At 40.0% G+C, this 27,625-nt stretch overlaps 4 protein-coding genes across 7 annotated transcripts; 2 read left to right on the forward strand and 2 right to left on the reverse strand.

Annotated features, from left to right (window-relative positions):
* Positions 1–752: 752 nt before the first annotated feature.
* On the reverse strand, positions 753–3,836 carry LOC135606574 (NAC domain-containing protein 21/22-like). The gene is made up of 3 exons (XM_065097611.1): positions 3,612–3,836; positions 1,524–1,798; positions 753–1,287 (listed from the first exon to the last, which is right to left on the reverse strand). The coding sequence occupies exons 1-3, from the start codon at positions 3,787–3,789 to the stop codon at positions 901–903; spliced, it is 840 nt and encodes a 279-aa protein (XP_064953683.1). The 5' UTR covers positions 3,790–3,836; the 3' UTR covers positions 753–900.
* A 9,600-nt stretch (positions 3,837–13,436) lies between these two features.
* On the forward strand, positions 13,437–14,848 carry LOC135608123 (uncharacterized). The gene has a single exon (XM_065100638.1). It carries the CDS (start codon positions 13,501–13,503, stop codon positions 14,671–14,673), a length of 1,173 nt encoding a protein of 390 aa, XP_064956710.1. The 5' UTR covers positions 13,437–13,500; the 3' UTR covers positions 14,674–14,848.
* Positions 14,849–19,864: 5,016 nt separating this feature from the next.
* Positions 19,865–24,180, forward strand: LOC135608121 (uncharacterized). Of its 3 annotated transcripts, XR_010485423.1 has the most exons (5): positions 19,865–19,997; positions 20,143–20,226; positions 20,638–21,965; positions 22,794–23,271; positions 24,048–24,180. XR_010485423.1 is itself a non-coding variant. In XM_065100630.1 (3 exons), the coding sequence occupies exons 1-3, from the start codon at positions 19,959–19,961 to the stop codon at positions 21,841–21,843; spliced, it is 1,329 nt and encodes a 442-aa protein (XP_064956702.1). In that variant the 5' UTR covers positions 19,865–19,958; the 3' UTR covers positions 21,844–23,411. The 3 variants fall into 3 exon arrangements, 1 of the variants encoding a protein (XP_064956702.1); XR_010485422.1 differs by having other exon boundaries at positions 20,638–23,271; XM_065100630.1 differs by lacking the exon at positions 24,048–24,180 and having other exon boundaries at positions 20,638–23,411.
* On the reverse strand, positions 20,252–23,317 carry LOC103979024 (uncharacterized). 2 transcript variants are annotated; one of them, XM_018823684.2, is made up of 4 exons: positions 23,127–23,317; positions 22,919–23,005; positions 22,014–22,191; positions 20,252–21,922 (listed from the first exon to the last, which is right to left on the reverse strand). In XM_018823684.2, exons 1-4 carry the CDS (start codon positions 23,315–23,317, stop codon positions 21,902–21,904), a joined length of 477 nt encoding a protein of 158 aa, XP_018679229.2. In that variant the 3' UTR covers positions 20,252–21,901. The 2 variants fall into 2 exon arrangements, 1 of the variants encoding a protein (XP_018679229.2); XR_010485424.1 differs by lacking the exon at positions 22,014–22,191 and having other exon boundaries at positions 23,127–23,259.
* Positions 24,181–27,625: the final 3,445 nt, after the last annotated feature.

Below are 27,625 nucleotides of genomic sequence, written 5' to 3' on the forward strand. Positions count from 1 at the left end.
CCCAATAAAAAAAATAGATCAAACATATATTAAAAATCAAAATAACTTGATTGACCCGATCAATTTTTTGACCACCAAATAAATAATATAAAATTAATCTTATTTTATAATATAATATATTATGAGAAAATATTATTAATATCTCAGTCAACTCGACATATCTCAATACGTAAAATTATTCAAAAATATCACGAAGTAGAAACGTCAAGATCGAAGTCGGAAAAGGTTTCACGATCATGATTAAGTTAATAATCTCATATACACGTGTTAAAGACTAGCTTTCGTAATTAATCGTAATGAGCATAAAAAAATTAAAAATTTATCTTTTAATAAAAAATATTTAAATATTCTTAATTTAATCTTTTTATTTTATTTATTTAAGAAGATATTTATGTCAATCATAAAATTATGATTGACATGAGAGATAAAATAAAACTGACCTATAATTTAATGAAATTGCCATCGATGTTTACGTTTATAGTATTGGTTGATATTTATCATTTTTATATGATCTTTTCATTAATTTTAATATTTTAAAAAATTATCATTATATATATATATTAAATTATTCTAAAAAATTTATAACAAAAAAACGATTTGATCGATTAATTAATCGAGCAATTCGACCAGTGATCGAATGACCCAAATCGATTCAGATAACTATAATCCGACCTTCTCTCGCTTATCTTCTTTCTCGTGCATTCCTATTTAATTAATGATGACATACGAATTTTTCCTTGCGTCATAATAAAAATAGTAATAATCTAAATTAATATCATCGTCATTAACCATGATTGAACTAAGGGATTTCGATCATGAGACCCAAATCATTCACTGCACAATGCCAAGAAAGCATGCATCCACCACACCGAGCATGATCTAACTAGAAAGAAAGTGTCCTCAAAATGGGTTCCACATGTACGAGTTGACGTTGCCATCGGAGCTTCTCGGGGCCTCCCTCCATGGATTGCTGCTATCCAACTTGGTGAAGTAGTTCGCGACGTTATCAGAAGAATCCAAGCTCGGTAATCCCCCGGCATGAGCTGAGCTGCTCCTGGTTTGCAGGCTTCGTGCAAACGAGGAAGGATTAGCTTCATGGGTTCTTCCTGACGCTGGGTGTACTGGACCGAGGTTGGAGAAGCAGGACACCTGCTCGAAGGTGAGGTAGCCGTTCATGAGAGGAGGGAGGAAGGAGGAGGAGATATCCTCGCCATCGCCGGCCTCCGTGGCTGGCTGGCCGCTCGGCGCTCTGCTCTTGTGGAAGACTCTACACAGGACCCAATCCTCCTGTTTGAAGTCGAAGCATGGGAGAGGGAGTAGATCATAAGACTTCATCATCATATACATGCAACGATGAATTTATTTGCTGTGCAATAAATATTCATGTAACATTTTTGTAATGGATAGGAGGAGAGAGACTTTTGTATGATATGCATCGACCTGCATATCATACAAGGAGTTAAGCTTCGAGAATCCTTAGAACTCAACGTGCATCATCATGTGAAGGAGTGAAGCGAGTTTACCTCGAGAGAAAGCTTCTGTGGGTCATCAGCTCCCGCGACCATGCGGAACTCATGCATGACCCAATTAGTTTTCCTTCCCTGGGGTGCTCTTCCTTGGTAGAAGACCAGCGTCTTCCTCATGCCAACGAGTAGTCCTCGCCGGATCACCTGCCGGTCTTTCCCCGTCGCCTTCCAGTAGCCTGACTCGGTTGCACGGTTCGTCCGCTGCCCGGTCGCGTACTTCCGGTCCGGCAGGCTGAAGAAGAACCACTCTTTGCCGCCCACACATGCCATCTCTGTCCCACAAACACAAAACTAGCATGAAGATGAACTGCGCATCAATTCATTCTCGAGGGGTATAGTATATAGATTGACTTTGGCTTCTGCTTGGCTAATGAATCTACTGGATTCCACACATAGTTTGTGAGCAACCTCATACATAGGTTTCCGTCAAGTAATGTTCAGCTCCATGATAAATGATTGCTATGATTTGCTGCAATAACACCTGTTATTATTATTATTACTACTACTACTACTACTACTACTACTGCTACTTTGAGTTGAAGGATAAACACTACTTGTTGACTTCAAAAGAGTTGAGATGATGCCACAGAAAGAAGCAAAATAAAGACAAAAGCAATCAAGGTCAGGGAAACAGTGCCACGCAAAACATCATGTAGTCATGTTCCCTGAAGCTGCCTGCCCCATCGAGAGAGGCCACATAAGATACATTGATACATTTGATTTCCCATCACCAACTTGTTTTGGATTTCATTCAACATCTAGCTAATATCTTTCCCCATCCTCATCAAAATGTTTATATATCGGGAAAGATGAATGTCTAGTCTTCAAGTTTCACTGACCCAATAAAAATTAGTATGGTGAAAGAGACATATCTAATCCTAGAAGCTTTATCGAACATCATCACATCACATCAAAGATGGTGCCCACAAGGGTTGGCTAAACAGGAGGCTAGAAGTGACTAAGAATCTAAAACTACATAACACTGCCGTAATATGTGAATTTATTTCAGTATCTGAAATTGTTGTCTGAAAAGATTTGACAGGAATCATTGGAGAGGAAGGTGGGAGCTCACCCACAAAGTGTGGATCAAGAAACATGAAAGGCTTTTTGTAGAAAGAGGCCAAACCTTTGGTAGAGAATATTTCGTGTTAGGGTAGGGGAAAAGAACAAGAACTAGGGGAGGTACATGCATATTGTATTTATTAGATGTATGATTAGAAAGTAAAAGGCATTTTGTACCATAGTATGAACAGCACTATTAACAGTTATTGTTTGGATACTTCTTTTAGATTTATTAGGTCTGGCCACTGGTTTAATGTTAAGAAGCTAAAAATTACTTCAAGAAGCAAAGTAGATGATGAACTTTAATGTCCTTTTTCCGTTCTAGGAGTATAATTCTATAATAAATTCTCCATAGTCACAAGAATTTGAAAGAGAGAGAGAGAGAGAGAGAAGTCCTTTTTTTTCTTTTCTAGGAGTATATTTCTATAACAAATTCTCCATAGTCACAATAATTTGGGAGAGAGAGATGTCTTTTTTTCTCTTTTCTTTGTGTGGGGGGGAGTTTGTGGAGAGAGAGAAAGAGAAAGAGAAAGAGAAAGAGAGAGAGAGAGAGAGAGAGAGAGAGAGAGAGAGAGAGAGAGAGAGAGAGAGAGAGATGAAGATGAAGAACATAAAGGGCGCAACTGAGGTCTGTTCCATGATATCCTATCTCAGTATAGGTGGGACAAGTGCGTGTTTGAGGAAAAGAAGGAATTTGGGACAATCGAAAGAGAAGAATATGGAAAAAAAGATGTGTTTTTTCCAAGAAAACCTAATAATTTGGTGGAGATAATCTCAGTAGTGCTCTGAAAAGTGAAAATAAGGGAGAGAAAGATAAATCCCAGTAGTGCTCCAAGATCTCTACAGTGAAGGCATCTTGCACACCTGCGCAAAGGAAAACCTAAAGCGGAGAGAACCCTAGCTGTTCATTCACAGAAAGCATGAACCCCAAAGAGAGAGAGAGAGAGAGATAGAGAGAGAGAGAGAGAGAGAGGATGCTACATGATGATATAGAAAGAGATTGCGTGTGGTTAGTGGCGTTACCAGGGAGGTCCCATGGTTCGCACTTGTTCAGGTCGACGTCGATCATCATGGGACAGCCGTAGATGCCGCTGTTGCCACAGACCTTCTTCGTGAGGTAGTCGCAAACAAGCTCATCGTCCCGTGGGTGGAACCTGAACCCCGGCGGCATCCTCGCCTCCACCATGCTCAAGAAGCTCATGGTAATGGATGAGAGAGAGAGAGAGAAAGAGAGAGGGTTTACAGCAACAAGTACGGGAGGAAAGAAGAGCTTAAATAGAAGAGAGAGAGAGAGAGAGAGAGAGAGAGAGAGAGAGAGAGAGAGAGATGGTGGGATTGATATAATGGAATACTTCAACGTACTTTCTTCCTAAAAAAAATTAGCTGATGGAAAACGAAGCACTAATCATAAAGGATGACTGTTGACGATAACACTCTGAAAATAAATATTTACTTTAAAAAGAGATGATCGATTTTTATCTCGGAACGAGGACAACATACATCATGGAATTAACCAATTAGATCGATTTTTTCGAGCTATCGAATAAAATGATTAATTATTATTAATTTTATTATATTAATAATTAGGATTATTTATATAAACTAATAAATTAGACTGAGAATTATGAAATTCAATTGAGACTAGATGTCTTTGGAATTTATGATACCAAAACAGGAGAAGTTTGCTTGAGCCTTTATGCATCTTATAAACTTGTTGAGTAAAATTATAATTAATAAAGCATGTATATTACTTTATAAGTACAGTATTGGAAAAATGATCATAAAAAAATATATTATTCATGTTCAATTATTGAAGTCCCCCAATGTTAGATAAGATAAGATATAAAATAATAAGATTGTTATTAGCTTGATAACTTGGCTAAATGTGTTATGGTACTTAAGGCCTAGATGTTGATGAAATCCCTTTACAATAAGTCATATTTTATACTTATTAATGGACCTATCAGAATTTTGTTTGATATGAAAATCTCAATTGTACCCCATAAAGGTTTAATTTAGATAACATGAGACTAAGTCTCATATATTATTTCATAATAAAATATTATATTATGAATTTTTAAAACTTAGTTGATAGTAAAAGACTTATAAATAATTTTTTGAGATTATTTTATAAAAAATTATTTAATTTAAAGACTTAATTTTTGGATCTATTAACTATTGAATGAATTAATATATGGCCAACAACATCTCCAGTACTAGACAAGAAGAATTTAATAGGGGATATTGAAACCAAATTTTATCGTGAATTCTCTTGATGCGTGATATTCTAATAGGGGAATTGGATGGATGATGTAACTTATTATTTATCATGCACCGTTGAGTAGAGACCTGATGGGTCCCAAGTGAATAAGGTGTTTAGATTGATTTATACATTTTAGGAATTCAATTAACTAAATTATTGAAAAGTTCAGACAAAAAAAGGTCAAGTAATTTATAAGAAAAAAATAGATTCCACAAAATCAAAATATTTTTTATAAAAAAAAAAAAAAATTAGTTGATGGATCAAAATATTTAAAAATATTTTGGTTGGTAGAGTATCTAAGAAAAAATACATGATTTCGATTGGGCATCCAATTTATTATGTGTGAAGGGTTTTACCATGGATAACATAGACACTAAAATATAAATAATTTTTCAAATGATGAAACCATATTGAAAACCGAAATGGACATATGATTAATAAGATGTTGTTGCAACAAACACATGAGACTAAAATTAAAGAGATAAAGAAGTTTGAGGAAGGAGTGTGAGACCAATTCGGACGATGTGCTGATGACGACATTGTGTGGTTTCATTATATTTAGAAATATATGAAGTGGTGAGAAAATGAGAGATTCTATTGGTTTTAAAAAATATATAATTTTTTTTAAAATTTACCATTATTATTAGAGTAAAATAAAATAATGAATCATTGAACAATAAGTTTAAATTTAAGAAAAAATAATCACATAAACTTTATAAAATGATTAAAAAATAAGATAGTAGTTAAATCCAGATTATATTGACGAAGAACCCCAAATATCATAATATATAAGCTCGAGGTGAATTACTTACTAGAGAAGATGTAGAAAATGGAAGCTTATGATTTTCACTGTATGTGCATAAATTACATAAAAAGATGACAAGATGATGATGATAAAAATAAATTACAAGGACAAACAATATGATTTAGAACCTTAAAAGAAAAATGTTTTAAATGATTATGTCATTTTTTTGAAATGAAGTATTAATGGTGGTCAAAGTAAAGATGGATTTTGATGTAAATATACAATAGTTGGTCATTCATAAGCTCAATCTCTATTTAGCCCCTCTATAAGATGTGGCCCGTATTAAGATCCTTTATAACAAATAAAAAAATATAAGAATTGAATATAAATGTTATTAAAAAAATATAATTTAGAGATAAATTTTAGGTTCTTCTTTATATTAGGAACATAATGAACATAAAAAAAATACAAAAAAATATTTAAGGAAGAGGGAAGGTTTGTAGAACCAATATAAATCATTTTTAAGACATTTACCATGAAGTCAGTTTGATGAAGGTTGAAAGGATTGAGTAACAAAGTGAGCACATGACGATGGTAATGAAAATCAAATAGGTATAGTATGATATGTAAAATAAGATGGGTATGAAGGCTAAAATATCTATAGAATAGTAGCTTACAAGCGATTACATTTCTTGGCAACATAACTTTTCATGTCATATATTTGATAGATGACTTTGTTATTGAATTGTTGCTTCAATTTGTTAGCACTTTTGTTGTGACATTGTTGCATGTTGTCTCCAGAATGATTATTTAGACAATTATTTTGCTAGGTGTGGATTTTGCCTTTGTTGTTAGAATTAGTTTTGTTAGCAAAATTATTGATAAATCCATTTGCCTAAGTTTTGATAGCTTGCATATAATTAAAAATACATTATGTGCCCTTTAAAAGTTTGGAGAGTTTCTCAAAATTATATAAGATGATCCTGAGATTGATTGGCATATATTGTTGCAAGCTTGGATCACAAGGATTTTATAAAAGCTACATAAGAAATGATTTGAGGAGAGAGAGCGATACTACTAGCACTTGTAAGAAAATGATATTGATGGATCTAAAAAATATGATGAGGATTAATAACTTTAAGATTATTCTCTAAGTTGAAAATGATAATGAGTAGCGAGACATTATTGATTATAAAAAAATAGAGAATAAAATACTTGAAGAAAAAGAGTTTTGCTAGAGTGATTCTCATTATTTGATATAATCATGATAATATGTTTTTATATTTTTTATTTAAAAATTGACCAAAGGATGGGCAAAGCAACGATCGGTGCCAAACCATATGCAATATGTCCATTGCCGTCACTTCACCTGCCTCCATCGCTGTTGTCCGAAGACGATCCGACGTCCACAAACCGGAGCCGAAAAAGGCGTGCACAGTGGAACCACTGTCGTTGCTGCAGCAAGACGGGGACCCGAAGATGGCAGCGTCGGAGCTCTTCATGGCGTCAAGCAAGCGAGGCTATACATTCCACGACTGGAGTGGGTCGTCCTCAGATATCATCCATCCCCTTCTGTTATCTCCATGACTTGTCATCGTTGCAGTGAGATCGCCGGATTACCGCCGGTCGATCACGCGGCTCATTAGGTAGCGTTGAATTCATAGCACAACAGGTCGCGATCACACCGGCTTTGGATTTATTCTTCTACCATGCGCTGCCGGTGGCGACATGATCCGTTAGGCAGGCGAGGTGCCCACCCACGGTCGCTGTGGAGTACTGATAGCTACGTTTTGATGATAATGATTTGAGCAAGCTCAGCCAACGAAGGTTGTGCATTGCTGATACAAGTAAGACTTGGGGAGAAGTTATCTTTGTCTGGTAATCGTACAGATGAAATCTTTCTTGGATTTGCCGGTGTTGGAAGTACTAATCTATGGATATCATCTGCCTTTTAATACAAAATACATGCAGAGCACAAAATAGAATGCTATCGTAAAATATTTTATCCAATTAAATATATTATAAAAAATCATTATCAATCGATCATAAGTTTGAGTTTGAGTTTTCTTTTCAGTCATATCAGATTTCTTAGATCATAAGTTTGAATTTTCTTTTCAATCATATCAGATTTCTTAGGCATATGTATGTGCCTTCTAATCAAGTGGGACTAATTTAGTAGTTGTGGTCGTCCACGTAAGGTGTATCTTTCACGGCTGGTTGTTCTTTGATGCCTTACTCAAACGCACGCACGCTTTTGCTTTTGTGATATGACTCGTTGAGTCAGTCCTTTCACCGGCTTTCTCCAGCTTCTTCTTCTTCGCTCGCCATGTTCGTTCTCATTCCTAATGAAAGAAACCAGGCTCTCCATCAAGGGAAGAATCGATAGAGACGATGTTGATTTGTTCTCTGGTTTGTGGCTTTTTGACCGTGGCTTTATCGCCAAGTGCAAACACCTTTTTTCCTTGATGAAACCAAACAGTAGAAGAAGAAGAAGAAGAAGAAGAAGAAGAAGAAGAAGAAGAACACAAACTCCATCTTCCAACTGTTGACCTTCCCCATCACTACTCCTAGCTCAGCCTACCTACCGCCCCCCCCCCACCTCTTCGTGAAAGAGGCACAAGACTTGACCATCCATCATCTCTCAATTTTCTAAAGTACAAATCTATCTTTAGATAATCCCACACAAGATACGTGCTTTGTCAAATCTATGCACTCTTCTCATGATTCACAACATACTTGAGGCTCCACATGGTTGTGTGGTCATGGAAGTGGTTGCTGCCTTCATGGAACTTCAAGATTCTGACCTGCAAAGCAGAGGCCGAGTAGTTTGGCAGTAAGTGGGTCGAAACAAAACTGTCCTTCTCATCCCAACCTAATGAATTGAGACTTGTGTGTTTAATTTGGATTAACCTGTTGCTGGGTCCATGCATCATCCATCCATTTTGTCCATTGAGATAAAGCTTGGTATGGTCATGACTGATGGAAGTGGAATAAGAGCCAATTCCTTCTCCACCCAAAAGTTGAGCTTCCACAGCCCACAGATGTGATTCCAGCTGGTTGATACTTGATGGAAGAAAAGGTCAAAGCATATATGTACTGTTCATCTCTTCACAACTTTCTTGGTTTTTTGCAGAGGCAAAAAAAATATGCCCATAGATTGGGCTAAGAATGCATTGCAGCACATCATTCACATGGTTTCAGAGTTCAGACATGTATGGAAACCATAGACACAGAGGGAAGGCTCCTACCACAAACGACAGCCTAGATGCAATGAACAACAGAAGGAAACAGTCATCACTATGGACATTTCTTAAAGGACAATGATTAATTTATTTATGAAGGTAATGTGTAGGATGTGACTCAACAAAGAAAATGAAATCTATAAATTAATCCATCTACAACAATGACCATGTATATGTTGTTCAGAAAGGAATGTTAACCAAGGACATAAAGCTTAATCCAAAGCATGAAGTCAGAGTTATATCACAGCAGAGCAAGACATGATCGGTTTGCTGAGCATCTGCTGGATATTCTTTAGAACTTTGCTTTCTAGTTAGAGAATTATTATGCTGGAATAGATTGCAGTGAATCTGTTCATCGACTACATACATATGAAAGATGGTTCAAATGAATATCAACTCTTGCGATTGATTATAAATGACAATTTTTTGCTGGTTCGACACAACTTGGCCATCAGAATTCGTTCTGGGTCGAAAAAAGTTGCAGTTCAAAACATTGACTTCCATTAAAGAATCAACTTCTCCGAATGACATCTTGTTGGGACAATATAATGGTGCGAGATGCAATTTGTTCACTGTGCATAAAGGACAGTAAAGGCTTTGTTTGTCTGAAGGAAAACAGGGCATTTTGCTAATCCAGGTAGATTTCTTGAAGCAGTGCGTTGAAATGCTTGCTGTTCTCATACGAGTTCAAGAACTTATATCAAGAGGTTATCAATTTGAGGTGGAAAAAATCCAACTTCAATTAATGTCAGCAGCAGACTTTTTTTATCCGCATAAACAATTAAGAAATCGCAAAGAACACATCGGCTGTTGACCGCAACCGCAGCTGGCTTTCGTGACCTGCGTGTGGAAGTCAAAAGTAGTCGTACGATTCCGCAAATAAGAAAACGAAAGAGATGATATCGGCACAAGAAAACACTGAATAATGCATCAGAATTGCAAGTTGCCTAATGTTCAGTCAGAGGCATCTTATCCTTTGTTTCTAAAACATGGAGAAGAATGAATCAACATGTGCAACTCTGCGGCCTCCCGAATTCTCATTCTAAATTTCATATAGCCAAAAAGATGGAGACATTAATTTAATATAGTTGGATGTGGTAGGAAAAACTATGATGGATCCACTTCAACTGCTAAACTTGCATAGACTTCATAAGAATATATTGTCATCAAGCATCAATCGACAAGGACTTGCATTTAGGCAGTATCAGATCCAAGTAGCAAAATACATGTTATTCTTAAGTTTGTGTCTTTTGTCATCCTATTCAGCAAACAAAATTCTACAATGATACAGTGGTTTCTTCTATAGAGATGTTTACCAGTAGCTATCAGGATTACCTATTCATGAAGCAATAGAACATCATGTGCCACATCTTCAGGAACCAAGCAGAAAACATCACAGGGGAAATAGTGGAAGATTCTCCAAAGCTGTACTGCAAAACACTTGATTAGCTTAAGCAAAAAACAGTCTGAAAGAGTGAAGATTGAAGTTGTTATTTCTGAGTTCTGATTATATAGTGTTTACTGATTGAACCTTGATGAGCAACAAAAAGAAAGCTAAGATTCAGTTTGAAGACTATAAACACTGAATAATTGTTTGATGAGCTATGTGCTCTCAACTATTCGTCAAAATTATAGAGTTCTGAGTTCTGATTAACTAAGAAAAACAAACTTAATTCTTTTAGCTGACTATGATATCATGTGAGAAATCATAGCTCTGATGCTAAAAAAAATCAAATGCATATTTCCCAATGTGCTACCTGAAACATCAAAAAGTAAAAAAGTCACAGTAATAAGGTAGTCAAAACTAAGTTGCAGAACACTATTTGGAAAGAAGCTCATTGATTCCTCCCATAACCACTTGCCTAGCTGAGAAGTACGGGTTTGCTTTTTAGTGTTCTGCTTCAAGACTATGTGAAGGTCAAGAAACCAGAGGACTTACTGTCGATCAACATGGCTTCTACCTCATCAGTGACGAGACTTCACTGACAGATAACCTATGTTGTGTGGGAAGAGGATATTGGGCTACTTGAACAATTGGCCTACTTCAAATCTAAACCCAGCCTGACCCATCTGCTTTTAATCCTTTGACTTGTTATTGCCAATTCAGTGAAGTAGGCACTAAACTTGCAATGTTAGTGCAACTGCTTCACAAGCTTGACGGCTTTTCAACTCTACCACTGCCATGGAGCCAAACAAAAAGGCAACAAAGCTACAAGTAAGCCAATTCAGAAGACAAGCTAACTTTATAGCGATCTCAGTGCCTGGTTGGTACTTCAGCAAACTTAGGCTACTCATTCCTTCAATCCCCATCCAACAGACCAAGGATATGAAATGCAAGCAGCTCTGCATAAAGTCATGAAGCCATCACATGGTTCCTAGTGGCTCCAATGAGGGTCCTTTCAGAAAGCCAAAAGTATAGAAATCATTGCAGATCCTCATATTCCTTTTGTTGGAATGAGAGAGGCCATGACACAAACTCCCATCCAGGCATAGAATAATGCTCTTCAACCAAGGATCTTGAGGAAGAGACATGTGACTAGTTATTAGAAAGCCATGTTCCATGACCTAAAAGCTTGGATTGTCCCCCCACTCTAGCGTCTGAGAGAGGGGGGTTCAAAGCTGAAAGAATCTCCTTCACCAAAAAAGCACATGATTGCAATGAAGTGGCAGCATTAGGTGAGCAGAGCTTCATCCCCTCAAATGCCATCTCCCACTGGTGTTACGTTGCCCACTGGATTCCCTCTGGATGCTAACCAGAGTTCCAAACTTGACATTGTTGAGAACAATGAGGAGTCTTTTTCTGCTTGTGTGAGGTGGTGTTCTGCTGACACCCCGCTGCTGTTCGAGCTGTGGCCAGAGAAGTCTTTGAAGCAATAGTTGGTTGGCACTCTGGCACAAGTTGAGCAGGAAATGCGAAGGCCAAACAGTCGCATGAACTGTAAACAAGAAATAATGATGAAACACTGCGCCGAGTGCTTAACACGCACAGAAATCCCTCGCGCTTATCTCTGTTTGTGAGGATATGGGACACTGTTCCACACATAGCATCAGATCCATTAATATGGCCAAAGATATGCTCATAAAAACATCTCATTATGATCATGAGTCCAATGTCACCAATATCCATTTAGTGATCTCGGCGAAGGGTCGGCTGCAGCATCAGTTAATGCGAGATCTCGTGTGTTATACAGCCTGCAAGATCTGCTTTGGAGTTCGTGCCACCTCACCCTCGCAGTACAGTAGAAGCGGGTCCGCCGTCGGATATGCTGGGCCAAGTCCCGCTGAACCGTTTGATCTTCGACCAGGGAGTAACTCGTGATGTAATCTAACCATGCCATGACAAACTCCATGTTCCCCATGCACACGTATCGGACAAACTAGTGCGTTTTGGACTCTCTTGAACATGGCATTGCTGCAGCGTCGATGATAACACATCTGACCACCGTTTGCAACTTGTCTCATCCTACCAAGGAAAGAAGGAAATATTTACTACCTGTGTTCCACGCTGATGTTGGATTAGTACTGTTCCCGAAAGTTTTAAGCTGATGGAAAAGACACGGGGAGACTATTATGGCCAGTTGGGGGCCCCACAGCCGATGCCCAGTTTCCCTTCGTGGCACGTTTCGTGGCCGGTCGGAAAGCATCTCGTGGCTGGCAGGAAACCAACAAGCGGGGGGGTGACTTCCGTCGTGAGGCGAGGGCAGTTTCGTGATTCTTGGGACGCCCTCGAAAGAGACTCGTCGGAGCACCCACAACCGCCTGCCCGAAATGCCCCTCCTAGTTGGAGCATCATTTCTCGGCGTACATGGAAAGGATGGGCAGCATGGTCATTTTGATCCTTTGTTGGCATCGTCGAAGCGTACTGCAGGTCACCTGTCTCGTTTCCACCCCACAATTCCGCAGCACGGCGACACGAGGAGGAGATCCACCGTCATGATATCACGTGGCGACCCCCTGACGTGGCCGCCACACCAAGGAATTCGAACAAGTAAAAGATACGTTACGAGACCATGGGACAACCAACAGCAATGTGATCTACTCTTTACCTGATGAAGCAGTCCTTGGAGACGACTTCCAAAAAGAGTTGCTGCTGCAACGCCATCACCAAAACAATCAACCGCCCCTTCTTTGCTCTCGTCTCCGTATAAAGTTTAAAGGTGACAACCGCAGCAGACTGCGTTGATGGGATCAAAGATGAGGAGGATTCGCCGTTCTCGTCACGTGCTCGGGAGCACGGCGACCGCCAGGGGCCGTCGGGGTACCGGTCAAAGCTAGACGGTGGGGAGCGCGACAAGGCCGTCACGGGAACACTTCACAGGAATCTCAGCCCCTGCAAATACAACGTCGATTACCCACTCCTCCACCCATCTCGGATCGCCACCGGGTCCCGCGTCGGTCTCCTCCACTTGCGACGCAGGGTAGGGTACGACGGGAACGAACGGGTGGGGATAAACAATACCGCTCTGTGCCCGCACAAAAAATGATGACTTGCGTGTCGGCATCGTGTTCGTCCTTATCGTGGACCGGACCGATCCTAGTGCGAACCGGTCTATATAAATGAGCCGCAGGAGTGGCGGAGTACTTCATCTTCAAGTACGTTGGGCTTCTTTGGTCGCGGCGTAATTTCCCGATTCTGCGAGACCTCTTTGTTTAATGGTATAGATGACCGCCTCCGCCATGGTTACCGACGTCGCCATCTCGACAGAGGCTTTCCTCGACCGGCCGGCGGCCTTATCGGCCTTCTGCCGCCTCGGCTCGAGGATCTCCCTCGGCCGCGATCTCATCGCCGCCGACAAGGCGGGGGAGCCGGCCGACGTGGGCCCTGATGGGGAGGATTCTGGTGGAGACTTCGTCGACTTCGAGTTCCGGCTCAATCATCCCGTCGCCATGCTCCCTGCCGACGAGCTGTTCGCCGATGGGAAGCTGGTACCGCTTCAGCTGGCGGCGACGAAGCCGGTGTCGATGCACTCCGTGGCTGAGATCCGCTCGCCGGAACAGCCGAAGTCGCTGAGGGTGGCCCAGGTCTCTGGTTCGGACCCCTATGTCTTCTCTCCCCGCGCGCCGAGCTGCACCAGCCGATGGCGGGAGCTGCTCGGCCTCAAGCGGGCGGCGATCACGAAGGCGGACCACCCCGAGAACGTTTCGCCCGCCCCTGCTGCCGCCAAGTCCAATAACCCTAACCCTGACGCCCGATCCCTGAAGCATTTCTTTCACCGGAACCACAAATCGTCCCCGCTCGAGCCGTCGCTGAGCCTGCCCCTCCTCCGCGACTCCGATTCGGAATCGGTCTCGATCTCCGCCCGCCTCTCCCTCTCCTCTTCCTCCTCCTCCGGCCCGGACCACGAGGACCTCCCACGGTTCTCCCTCGACTCCGACAAGCCCAACCACCACATCCCCATGGTCCGGCTGGTCCGGCCGCTGCCGGCAGCGACGGAACTCGGACGGAGCCGGATCAGGCGGACCGGGTCATCGGAGATGGCCACACCGCCGCCGCTGACCGTGCCGGTGGACAGCCCGCGGATGAACCCGTCGGGGAAGGTGGTGTTCCACGGGCTGGAGCGGAGCTCGAGCAGCCCCGGAAGCTTCACGGGCGGGCCGCGGCCTCGGCCGCGGGGGATGGAGCGGTCCTACTCCGCCAACGTCGTCCGGGTCGCCCCGGTCCTCAACGTCCCAGTATGCTCCCTCCGCGGCTCCGCAAAGTCCAGCCCGGTCTTCGGGTTCGGCCAGCTGTTCTCGCCGCCGAAGAAGGAGAAGGCCGGGCCGGGCGCATCCGCGGCTCGGAGCGGTGGCTGCGCGAAGACCAAGAGCGAGAAGGCATCGAATTCGTGGAATTAGGCATCAAATCCCGCCTCTTGTTCATCAAAGGTCGTTCCATTACCCGTTCAAATTTACCCTTCCTTAGCAGTGTTAATTTCGGCTTCCTTTTTTCGCCTTTGGAATTCCCCTCTCCAAAATCTCTGCACGACGATTCGCCTGTAAATATTTGTCTCGCGCAACCGTTCTCTTCTGTCGTCTTGCGCTTCATGTAATATTTATGTGGTCTGTTGTTGCTGCGGTGCGGTGCGGTGCGGTGCGATGCGATGCGGTGAGGTGGATTGGATCTGCGGGAGCGCACTGCGGGCCATGTGCTCGACGCCTCGATCGGGGCGCGCATTGCCATGCCTTCTCCTCCTCCCCTCCTGCCTGTCCTCGTTGGCCGTACACCTGTACCCCATGTGATGTGCACGCCCTTCCAAGCCCACTTGTGACGGATTAACCCGCAGGGAGTCATACTTATCCCCACAACCCATGGGTTGGGGTTTGTCAACGGGTCGTATTCTCTTGGGAAACGATGCAAGATATGAAATCAGAGGGTGTGCTGTCTCTGAGGAGCAGCAGCTCTGTGCTGAATTGTTTGCACGTCGGGCGGATCCCAAATATGCCGGTATATAAATTTAATTTCCACTGTTTGTGTTCTTCGGCTTGTCTTGTTTGGACTCGCTGAGAGAGAGAGAGAGAGAGACGGTGGTTGTCATCGGACGGTCCGTGCTGTGTCTCAAAGCCATTTTGTTCCCCCCTCTCGTCTCGATCCTTTTGGATTAAATTAAACCGCTAGGAATTTAACTATCGTTGGGTTCGGTGTGGCGATGGTTAACTGTACTTTAGTATTTAGGTGATGGTCGGATTGTCTCAGGGATAGTGACAATTAAAATTATAAGGATTAAAATTGTATTGGACTGAGATCCTAAGATCGAATTAATGGTCTCGCAAGATTCGATAAAATTGTTTGCACATAATAATAATTTATTGTACCCAATTAAGAAATATGAAACATAATTTAATTGGAAGTAAAAATATTTTTAAAATATTAAAATTAAAAAAGTATAGTATAACTCTGTCGAGCCAATGTCTTATGGCATATTAAAACATAATGTCAAATAGATTACACTTGAGGATCAATAGATTGAGATGTAAAAATTGTTAGATTATGTGATCCTTTATAATTGGATGAAACATATAATAAAATTAATTAAATTCTGATGATAAATTTTTATCAATACAAAAAATATCTATATTATAATAGAATTCCTTAAGTGATGTTGTTGATGAGAGGAATTCTCTTAATAACTTATTTCTCGTCTATAAATATACCTCAACAACGGTTTCTAAAGAATGTGTCATTATAAGTCACAGGATCCTTTTCGGATAACATCAAAAGTTATGCATCGTAAAATCGATTAAATGTTATTTAATTTCAATCATAACATAAAAGTTTATTTTTGCACATATAATAGTTTTTATACCTACATGATACAAATTAAATGGTCATGTCATGTGTCCTTATTTAGACACACGATGACCAATGTTATCTTCCTTCCATTGTTGTTCTTTGTCTTCTCTTGTATTAGTAAAAGTTAAATCGAGTCTGAGTAAATGACATCAGAAAGAAAACTAGCATGAGCTAGAGATATAAGAGTAACGACCTAAACCACTGATCAAGCTATTTAAGTTCAAATTTATAATGATATAATCATCAAATCTTAATAAATTAATATATAAAGATGTTACATTTATAAACCTGAATCATTTATATAAATTATTTAAATCTAAAACCAGTAGGTAGAACTGGAGGAAGAAGACAATGGCGGCGAATAGGAGCAACAAGACGAATGCTTAAGATATTGATAACTCTCATCATAGTTCCTGCCTTTGGAGTCCTGAAAGTGAGCAGCTTCAAAGCCAAAACTGGATTAAAATGCGAAGAACATCACCAACACGCAGACGCCCATAAGACCTGAGAAGCTGCTGGATGTTATGGCAGTGGCGACCTTAGAAACGAGTGTGCGGTCTGCGTCGCTGGCTCTGGGTGCTTTGCCTCTCTACGCAAAACCAAAGAGTGGCTCCAAGAAATGGGTGCTTTGCTCTCTCTCTCTCTCTCTCTCTCTCTCTCTCTCTCTCTCAACTGTCTATTTTAGTTCATAGAAAGACCTAAAACGCAGGTGTTGCCTCACATCAAATGGTAGATTACAGATTGATTCAAGACAGACCCTCTTTAAATCTCTTCATGCTCGGTGGAAACCACACGTACCGACTATATTCCATCAATCTGAAGAAGAACGAAACCACACGTACCAACTCGACAAATTATCTGTGTCAATAGTAGAAGATATCCACGAGCAGAATGAATGAATGAAGCCAATCCTGGAACCGATGGACAGAAGGAGCAGCTTTGAGCAAACCTGTTGAGGAAGAGAAGGGGAATGAGTGAAGCCAAGCTTTCCTGTTGGTTGATGCGGAGTCGCGTCTTACCTTCTTAGCTGTCGATTGCTAGCATGGAGAGAGGGAGACAAGGAAACAAGTAGGATTCGAACTAATCAGACTATCAATGGCTCTAATAACTTTATTAGATCATTCTAGATTTGATTACTCTAGATTTGGATGATCTAAACTCACAGGTTACCTATCCACCTAAGATACCATGCATGCTTATTTATAGACTTCAAAAAATAACTAAAACCAAGAAGGGATCATTGTCTTATCAATCTAAATCCCTCTGATACAGCAATGTTTTTTTTTTTGTCTTCCTTTTACATTTTCTGTAAAAGCCATCCCCTAACATCCGTTTTCGTATTACCTCTTCCTAAGAATTAAAGTCATATTTAGTCCTCCGGCATTAAACTTTGTTTTGTAAGTAGGCTTCATCCCATTTGGATGCAGCATTCGAAGCAGCTCCATTGTGGCCATGGATCAAAGGAGTTGTGAAGGGCCCAGGATCCATCAAAAACACAACAACTGCTACCGAGGGATTTGGATGAGGGAGCCATTCATCTGCTTCATGATCGACACACAACAATTGCAAGTGCAGCCATTAAGCTTTCCTAGATTTCCTCCTTAAAACCATAAGGCTTCACTGATATGTCGTATACGGTGGTCAGGTCTCTCGGAACATAAAATACAAGAAACTTATACCTTTCTTTTAACTTCCAGAACATAAAATAAACGACTCGTCAAGATGAGAAGACAAAATGATGCTGTGAGAGGTGTTCGCTTGCAACCACAACTAAATCCAGCAAACAAAACATACGAGATGTAAGGGAAAGATATTTAGACTTGTCTGAAGGATAAGTCAAGCCAACTCTCCCTTCTCCAAGCTGTCATCTTGGTTTTAATGTACAGCTGCGTCATCAGATTCTCTATTTCTCTGGATCAGATCGATGCATCCAACCCCATCACAGTTTTCCTTTAGTCGGACAACACAATCATAAACAGCACGAGGATGGCATATAAAGCTAGGAAAAGACAATGTTCTAAGAGCCACGAAAAGGTTTTAGGCTTGCGATAAGTGACATGACAATAGCCCACACAAAATAATAAGATTACTTAATTACCCTTAACTTAATTCATTTTAGAGTGTATTTACATGAAGAAAACGAACTCTCTCTCCTTTCGTCCTTGTCTCTCCCTCCGACTACCTCTCCCATCGTCTTCAGTTCGCCTCATCTCCATCTATCACTTCTCTTTTATATGTTGCTCTCCATCTTTTCTTTATTTATCTTCTTTTGTTAATTTATGGCCCACTCCTCTACGTATAAAAATCCTTACTTGATAATCGAATTGCATTTTTAATTTTTAAATATTATCATATATTATTTAATTTAGATAAAGATTTATGTTTAGGAGGATAGTTAATATTATTAATCTTATCTTTTTTTATTTTTCTAAGATTATTCTTTTTTGAATAATTTTGGCATATTAGATTTTTATTAATTTTTTTTTAAAAATAAACTAACGGTAGAATCTGACCCAGCAATTATATATATATATATATATATATATATATATATATATATATATATATATATATATATATATATATATATATATATATAAAATTAGCCTAAACCAATTTAAAATCAGTCCAAATCGATTCATCAATATTTTAATTTTAAAAGTTATAAATGGTTTTTAATTTAACTAGTTCAAACCGAATTAAATTAAATTTAATTAAAAAAATATCAATTAAATTTATTATTAAGTTTCTAATCAATTCAAACCGATTAATCAAATAGGATAGATAACTAAATTTATAAATGATATGAGGTCAATTTCATAAATCTTATCATATCGCTGAGATCAAAATTTCTGATTTAAATTAAATTAATTTATTTAAAAAAATATATTTAAAATTATTTAAAATTATAAATCGATTAACTGGTTAATCGAACCGGATTAATAAGTTTTGAAATGATTTGATTAAATAAATTTGAATTAATTTTGATTCGAACTATCCTACCTTAATCGAATCGAATCCCAAAAACACAATTCGATTCGGTTCGGATCTGAACAACCGGAAACTTGCTGATAAGAGTATAAGACCCATCGACGTGGATAAGGCCATCAAACTAATGTGCAGATCTGCCGTGCATCCGCTGGCAAGGAGACTGACATGATCACCTGATTTGACCAAAGAAACTTTTCAGTCAACGTGAAGATAATTATTGATTCGATCATCTTATTAGAAATTTTAGAGATGAAAAACTTGATTTTATTAATCCTATCATTATACTTCTCATTGGTTTATTATTTATTTACTTTAATAATGTAATCACTCCAATCATTTCCTTTGTTTTAATGGTGGATTCACAATCATTTTGAAATTATCGAAATAATTACCAACTCTACATATATCAGTCTATTATCTTGGTTTAAGAATTTTTTAGCAAAATTGATTACAGATGAATTAATTTTATATTCGATTATATTTACGATTTTACTAATTGGGCTCATTAAATTATTTATTTATTTATTTAGTCTAAATTAATTATTTTTATATATTGTTGTCGGCTTATTAACGCCATTAGAGAGAGAGAGAGAGAGAGAGAGAGAGAGAGAGAGACGAGAGAGACGAGACGAGAGAGACGAGAGGGTAGTTGATGTCAATTTTTTTTTTTTTGGGACGCAACGTCGACGCGGTTTCAGTTCAGAAGAAAAGAGAGAACGCGGAGGAAGGAAGAAGAAGCAAGAAGAAGGACCTAGAGACTTTCCTCATCACTCCGAAAACTATATCATCATCAGAGACCAGATCATATTTGTCATTGCTTTCTCCACTCCACCCTCTCTTGTTATCGGTAGAAATCTGCATGATGAATCCAGCATCAGAGTCTCGCTCAAGTCCTCAGGTTGTCGTCTTCTCATCCCTTCTTCTTCTTCTTCTTCTGCAACCAAACCGGAGAAGTTCTCTCTCACGGATCTGCTCGCTCTTTCACAAACACCACTCCTCCTCCATCCTCTTCTTCACTAATCTCATGTTTGATTGTCTCGCAGCAACACCAAACCACTGTTAATTCCACGACCGAGATCCAGTCGCGGCCAATAATCGATGACATGTTTCAAAACTCATGGGAAGCTGTAAGCACTCAGTTCCTTCTCAGCATAATATGAATCACTGTTTATTATTTCTGCTTTTTTTTCCTTGAATTTCCTGACACATCTTTTTCTTTTTGGATCCCCCAAACAAATTTACATATGCAAGAAATTAATACAAGTGATTCTCAAGCCTTTGCTAAGCTTCTTGGAAAGATATGCAACTTCTCAAGACTTGTTTAAGCCTCAAAATAATTTTTTGATAGGACAAAGACACATGTTTTAGTTCTTCTTCTATTTGCTTGCTATAAACAACTTCCAACAATAGGTTTTTCTGTATCGGATGGAAACATGTATTTATTCGTTGCGTTGTCTTATTCATGTTTATCGCTGCCTTTAGATCTTCTGCTTCTTCTTTTCTCAAGAATCTGAGGATTTTGTCTATCTTTGATTCAGGCAGAAAGAGGTTATGAAACATGTAGCTATTATGAATCCAAGTTGAAGCAAATCCTACAGTTCGCCTTCATTGATATCATCATCAGCTTAATGGCAGTGTTTGCAGTTTTCATAGCACAGCGAGATCTGAAAGGCCATGCAAACGAATTGCACCTTCTCATCTGCGGCTACCTCACCACCTGCAGTCTTCTCTGTGGGGTAACCCTAATGTTCTTCACCATCAATTTGCTAAGTCGCAAGAATCACAGTGTCCAAAGAGGCCAGCATATGACCACCGTTTTCCTCCTCGTCATTTCATGCGCTCTCCTCATCCTTACAGCAGCTGGTTTCTCAACTCTCCTCCATAAACGCTCTATGTTTCTGGCAGCCCTGCTTCCGGGATGTTTGCTTCTCGGCACCCTCCTCTACTTCATATTCCACGCAGGCGATGATCATGATCAGAATTCCACAGGATATGGAAGCTGTAAATCAGAGCTGAAACATTCGTTGGGTCTCTCATCCACTGTTGTCTCCCTTGCATTCAGTGGGCTGATAACTACTCTTATTGGGACCGCTAAAAGTAATTCGGATCAAGCCCTTACCATAAACACGAAAATCTGCATCTTTCAGATGTTCTTCGCCGCCATGTTCGGCCTTCTGTTGATGCTGCTCAGCTCAGTCCCACCGAGCTTCAAGCAGCAAAGCACCAGGGAGTTCCTTACCAAGCTCCTCAAAGCACTCAGCTACTCTCTGCTGGGCTCATTGGCACTCGTAGCCGCTACGGCGGCGTCTGCGTTCCTTGACGTCTTCCTTGTACTGGTTCTCCTGCCGACACCATTTCTTGGAGTCACTCTTTGGTTCTGCATAGAGTGGCACAGCACCCAGAAACAGCCGCACGAACCGCGCACTACTACCAACGTTGGTCAAGATCTCAAGCTCAAACTCATTTCCAAGGTCGGTACTACCACGACATCCATCAGCTTCGGAGGTCTTACGGGCGTCTTCTCAGGATTTATCGGCAGAAAAGGCAGTGAATTGCAGCTCAAGCTCTGCGTGCTGGTGATGTTCTTCGCATTTCTGTCCAGTTTCAGCGTGAAGCTGCTCGCTTTCAGTACTCCAAAGCCAGGAACTCTGATGACAGTTATCAAATCCTTAAGCACTTGCTCTGTCTTGTTGCTCCTATTCTCTGCCATTATCGTCTTCTTCCTCGAGTTCCTGGGTGGCTGAGCACAACGAAAATTACTACTTACTTGCTGCTCGGGGAAATGCTCATGTCACGTTGAAGTCAGTGGGATTCGGTCATATCCTGAGAGATCAGATGGAATGCGAACATTGCATTTGATTACAGTGTAAGTTTCTTTTTTACTTTTAGAAAAAAAGCTAGAGAATTTGATTACAGCATTAGTTGTTGTCATCACAAAAACACCCCAGCATGGCCCATATGGTTTTAGGGCTTGTCCATAAATAGCATAAGATTGATGCATTGATTGCTCACTGTGTGCCCACATGACTTCCAGAGACTTGTAGGGTTCATAGAGATGTGGTCCATATGTTTGAACTTTGGTTTGGCCAGCTCTATAAAAATTCGATTTTCATAATAAAAAAAAATTATAATCACATATGAAAATGATAAATAAAATTTATTTTTGCGACATCATTTAGACTTCTTATGTTTCTTTTATCATGTGATCAGAGCAAAATAATCAATTTTAAAAATAGTTTCAAATTAAGGAGCTTACAAATAAAAATAAAAATTGATACATTCTAAATCTAATTCTAATTTAAAATGATAAATTCTATCATCTCTCTATTTCCATATTCATCCTTTAGTTCTTTTATTTTTTTTATATTATTATTATATTATCGATCAATGTCTGTAGCCTCCTTTACATCCTAAGCATTATCTTTTATTTGGAGATGGATTTCTAATAGTGTGTGCTCATGTTCTTCCTCTACCAACCTTTCATAATGTCTATTTTGTGTATCACATCAATATCTTTAGGCTTTTCATACTCTTCTCTTGCCACCTCTGTCCTCTCGTGGAAAATCCAAAACTACATGGATTTTCCATCTTTCTACAATATTTACAAACAGATCGGTTCCATAGAATGTGTTCCTGATGAATATATGTATCGATAAAGCATGAGATTGCAAGAATCTAATGGAAAATATGTTAGGTTTCCGATTGCAAGGTGCCTATTACGGTGGTATGTTTCAGAAAAATGGTTACTTCCTAGCAAAACCTGTGGATGACCAGTGCTATCGAGATGGAAAGGCAGAAGTGAAAGCATAAGATGCTAACCTCGAAGTCCGGAAGAAGTCTATCGTTACATATATCCAAGATCGGAGCAGTTCATGTGGAAGATGGACGACAGTTCCCTCAATATATCTGCAGAAAAGCAAGATGATCAGCTGCTGTCCCTGTGACTATCCTGCGAGCTGTAACTAGTGCAATTATTTGCATAGAAGATCTGATTAGGGGAAATGAAACTTGAGCGAGGGAGTCTGACCTGAAAGATGATGATGATACAGTGATGGTGCGAGCAGTTCTTACCAGATCTAAGATGAGTTTTGAGTACTGCTTGCAACCACGGCTAAATCCAACAAGCAATACAAATGATTTTGAAGGACAGAAGATGCTCGTCTCAACTTGATGTAATGTATTCTTTCCCTTCTCCAAGCTGTTTAGGTGCATCTGCATTTGGCTGGACTAAGAATTTTCTATTACCCGTTGTTCATAATTAAAGACTGTCAACTATGTTATATATCAGTTAGTTTAGCTCTTTCTGTCGGTAGCTCACGGACTCGGAAAAATGATCCCTACTCCTGTCACTGTTCTCCATCACAGCTAAGTAGGAAGAAGTGACAACATACCAAAAGAGATGATCCAAAATTCATAAAAGCATTTCAAATTATTAGAAACCCAACTATGTCTTTAAACATATATTGCTTTTGAGAAACAATCTTGATAGGAAGAAGGGATAGAGTTATCAGAAAGAGTAGGACAAGCTTCAATCTTCTATATTTCTCTCAAGAAAATTTTTATAATTTCAGAAACTCTATATCTTTCATGACCTAACATATTGTCACGGACAAACTTCTAAACATGATGTTTGATATAATGCTATGTATGTCCGTATCTTTTGGTATGTTCATACTTTGCACAGCATGTAGAGGGATGGTCAAATGCTTAATAGTCTCATTTTAATTGGGTTTGGTGGCTGCTTTAGACTTATAAATAAAGGTTATGTCATGTGGACACTTGTGAGAGATTTTCGATCTGTAGTGGACCATTTTGATCCTTTGTTGTGCAATTATTCAGCGCTTGTAAAGTCTGTTTGTAATTTGAATTATCTATGAAGTGTTTCTTGGAATGTTTGCTTGTGGATCCCAAGTGAGACGCTTTCTCTAACTCGTTTTCTCTTTTGTAGGTCCTAAGGGACCATGGGAGGTTTCGGGGAGGCTGATCTTTGCGGACGAACACACAAGAGTGCCGCACGACTTAGGCAAAATTAGTTAAGTCTGTAATAATACGGGATTTATATAATCCACAAATATACATTACATTAATCGTATTCAAGATGAATAATTCTCTTTCAACAAACCCTTTCAAGAACCAATAAACAATTTGACTTATCCTTTTCTAGACTTTTAATATATTTTTTCTTAATGAATCTCGAACTTTTCTTTTAATGAAATGAATATCTTTATGACACTTGAACAAATTTAATTCCAACAGAAAAACCTAATCAACTGCATTCTTTCTTTGAAAATTTCTTCTCCACTTGATATGAGATGATAACTAGCTATCTCATTAATCAACGATCGTCCAAAGTTGATGGATATCATGACCTTCGTCGGAACAATTTTAATCATAAAATATTTACTCCAGTTACTAGTATTTTTTGAACAATCTTCTTTATATCTTCCGAAACGACTTCTTTATATCTCGCTCAAGTTTCAGGTCAGACTCTCTCGCTCAAGTCATTACTAGTAGTTTTTGAACAATCTTCTCCTATATTTTTTTTGATATCTTCCAGGAACGACTTCTTTCCATTTGATATCGACAAGTGTTTCAGATCGGACAGTTGAATCGTCTCTAACATCTCAAGACTCCATTTGCGGCACCGATGACTATGCTCTTCCTGGATTTCATCGTCGTCGGTATGCCCCAACTCCAACTTCACTACGCTATCGCCGTGCGAGATTTCCAGCCCGCCACAAGGAGCTGTCGTGATCAGCAGGCCACAAGTAGCAACTTCGGAAGCACTTCTTCTTCCCGTCCGTCGCTAATCTATCATAATGAATTCTATAGTGAGAAAAGTATGACGGATTCATCGTCGAGGAAGACTGAAGCCACTCAATCGGGGCGCGGTGCGGTGCGGTGCGGTGGATTGGATCTGCGGGAGCGCACTGCGGGCCATGTGCTCGACGCCTCGATCGGGGCGCGCATTGCCATGCCTTCTCCTCCTCCTCCTCCTCCTCCTCCTCCCCCCTCCTGCCTGTCCTCGTTGGCCGTACACCTGTACACCCTTCCAAGCCCACTTGTGACGGATTAAACCCGCAGGGAGTCCACTTGATACATATTTATCCGCAACCCATGGTTTGGGGTTTGTCAACGGGACGTATTCTCTTGGGAAACGATGCAAGATATGAAATCAGAGGGTGTGCTGTCTCTGAGGAGCAGCAGCTCTGTGCTGAATTGTTTGCACGTCGGGCGGATCCCAAATATGCCGGTGTATAAATTTAATTTCCACTGTTTGTGTTCTTCGGCTTGTCTTGTTTGGACTCGCTGAGAGAGAGAGAGAGAGACGGTGGTTGTCATCGGACGGTCCGTGCTGTGTCTCAAAGCCGTTTTGTTCCCCCTCTCGTCTCGATCCTTTTGGATTAAATTAAACCGCTAGGAATTTAACTATCGTTGGGTTCGGTGTGGCGATGGTTAGCATGAGCTAGAGATATAAGAATAACGACCTAAACCATCGATCAAGTTATTTAAGTTTCAATTTGTAATGATAAATTCATCAAATTTTAATAAATTAATATATAAAGATGTTACATTTATAAACCTGAATCATTTATATAAATTATTTAAATCTAAAAGCAGTAGGTAGAACTGGAGGAAGAAGACAATGGCGGCGAATTGGAGAAACAAGACGAATGCTTAAGATTTTGATAACTCTCATCATAGTTCCTGCCTTTGGAGTCCTGAAAGTAAGCAGCTTCAAAGCTAAAACTGGATTAAAATCCGAAGAACATCACCAACACGCAGACGCCCATAAGACCCGAGAAGCTGATGGATGTTATGGCAGTAGCGACCTTAGAAACGAGTGCGCGGTCTGCGTCGCTGGTTCTGGGTGCTTTGCCTCTCTACGCAAAACCAAAGAGTGGTTCCAAGGAATGGGTGCTTTGCTCTCTCTCTCTCTCTCTCTCTCTCTCTCTCTCTCTCTCTCTCAACTGTCTATTTTAGTTCATAGAAAGACCTAAAACGCAGGTGTTGCCTCACATCAAATGGTATATTACAGATTGATTCAAGACATACTCTCTTTTTAGAACAACCCCAAGTCACTTAAGCTGATTTGCAGCCAAGAATGCATTGAAAGTGATCATGAAAGATCCATCTCTTTGGTATAAACTTACTTTTTTTTCATTTAATATTCTTCGTCTACAGCATCTGTAACCACAAACATTGTGTTGGCACCAATCACCTATATATGAGATAAGATTCTATGTAAATCTTCTAAAGAAGTTGGAAACCACACGTACCAACTCGACACAGTATCTGTGTCAGTAGTAGAAGATATCCACGAGCAGAATGAATGAATGAATGAATGAAGCCAATCCTGGAACCGATGGACAGAAGGAAGGAGCTTTGAGCAAACCTGTTGAGGAAGAGAAGGCGAATGAATGAAGCCAAGCTTTCCTGTTGGTTGATGCGGAGTCGCGTCTTACCTTGTTAGTTGTCGATTGCTAGCATGGAGAGAGGGAGACAAGGAAAGAAGTAGGATTCGCACTAATCAGACTATCAACCTAAAATTTGGATGATCTAAACTCACAGGTTACCTTCTTTGTATCTATAAATAAGCATGGCAACTAAAACCAAGAAGAGATTACTGTCTTATCAATCTAAATTCGTCTTCCTCAATCTTCTTACAAGCCATCCCCTAACATTCGTTTTCGTATTACCTCTTCCTAAGAATTAAAAGTCATATTTAGTCCACCGGCATTAAACTTTGTTTTGTAAGAAGGCTTCATCCCATTTGGACTCAGCATTTGAAGCAGCTCCATTGTGGCGGCCATGGATCAAAGGAGTTCTGAAGGGCCCAGGATCCATAAAAAGACACAACAACTGCTACCGAGGGATTTGGATGAGGGAGCCATTTATCTGCTTCATGATCAACACACAACAATTGCAAGTGCGGCCATTAAGCTTTTCTAGATTTCCTCCTTAAAACCAGAAGGCTACGCTGATATGTCGTATACGGTGGTCAGGTCTCTCGGAACATAAAATACAAGAAACTGATACCTTTCTTTTAACTTCCTGAACATAAAATAAACGACTCGTCAAAATGAGAAGACAAAACCCTGCAAATCGAAATAACGTTCATAACATAAAATAAACGACTCGTCCGTTCGAGATTTGATCTCTCCAAAATCCTCGTTACTGTGTATAATGATGCTGCGAGAGGTGTTCGCTTGCAACCACAACTAAATCCAGCAAACAAAGCATACGAGATGGTATGGGAAAGATATTTAGACTTGTCTGAAGGATAAGTCAAGTCAACTCTCCCTTCTCCGAGCTGTCATCTTGGTTTTAATGCACAGCTGCGTCATCAGATTCTCTATTTCTCTGGATCAGATCGATGCATTCAACCCCATCACAGATTTTCTTTAGTCATGTGGGCACACAGTGAGCATCGATCAATACATATGCGAAGCAATTTCACCTGTGTGCATGCATATGGGAAGCAAAAATAGTACAATCAATCTTGCAGATTGTCGAGGACAAACA

Source organism: Musa acuminata, chromosome BXJ2-3 (assembly GCF_036884655.1).
Source record: "Musa acuminata AAA Group cultivar baxijiao chromosome BXJ2-3, Cavendish_Baxijiao_AAA, whole genome shotgun sequence".
Lineage (NCBI taxonomy): Eukaryota > Viridiplantae > Streptophyta > Magnoliopsida > Zingiberales > Musaceae > Musa > Musa acuminata.

Excerpts from the sequence above, each read along its gene's own strand:
- LOC135606574 (XM_065097611.1), bottom strand. The coding sequence starts at position 3,789 with ATGAGCTTCTTGAGCATGGTGGAGGCGAGGATGCCGCCGGGGTTCAGG. Across the intron at positions 1,799-3,611 it reads CGAACCATGGGACCTCCCTG|AGATGGCATGTGTGGGCGGC; the intron begins GTAACGCCACTA and ends TTTGTGGGACAG. Across the intron at positions 1,288-1,523 it reads CACAGAAGCTTTCTCTCGAG|GAGGATTGGGTCCTGTGTAG; the intron begins GTAAACTCGCTT and ends GACTTCAAACAG.
- LOC103979024 (XM_018823684.2), bottom strand. The coding sequence starts at position 23,317 with ATGCAGATGCACCTAAACAGCTTGGAGAAGGGAAAGAATACATTACAT. Across the intron at positions 23,006-23,126 it reads GTATCATCATCATCTTTCAG|ATATATTGAGGGAACTGTCG; the intron begins GTCAGACTCCCT and ends GCTTTTCTGCAG. Across the intron at positions 21,923-22,013 it reads TGATGACAACAACTAATGCT|GATATGACCGAATCCCACTG; the intron begins GTAATCAAATTC and ends CTGATCTCTCAG.
- LOC135608123 (XM_065100638.1), top strand. The coding sequence starts at position 13,501 with ATGACCGCCTCCGCCATGGTTACCGACGTCGCCATCTCGACAGAGGCT.
- LOC135608121 (XM_065100630.1), top strand. The coding sequence starts at position 19,959 with ATGATGAATCCAGCATCAGAGTCTCGCTCAAGTCCTCAG. Across the intron at positions 19,998-20,142 it reads AGTCTCGCTCAAGTCCTCAG|CAACACCAAACCACTGTTAA; the intron begins GTTGTCGTCTTC and ends ATTGTCTCGCAG. Across the intron at positions 20,227-20,637 it reads TTCAAAACTCATGGGAAGCT|GCAGAAAGAGGTTATGAAAC; the intron begins GTAAGCACTCAG and ends TCTTTGATTCAG.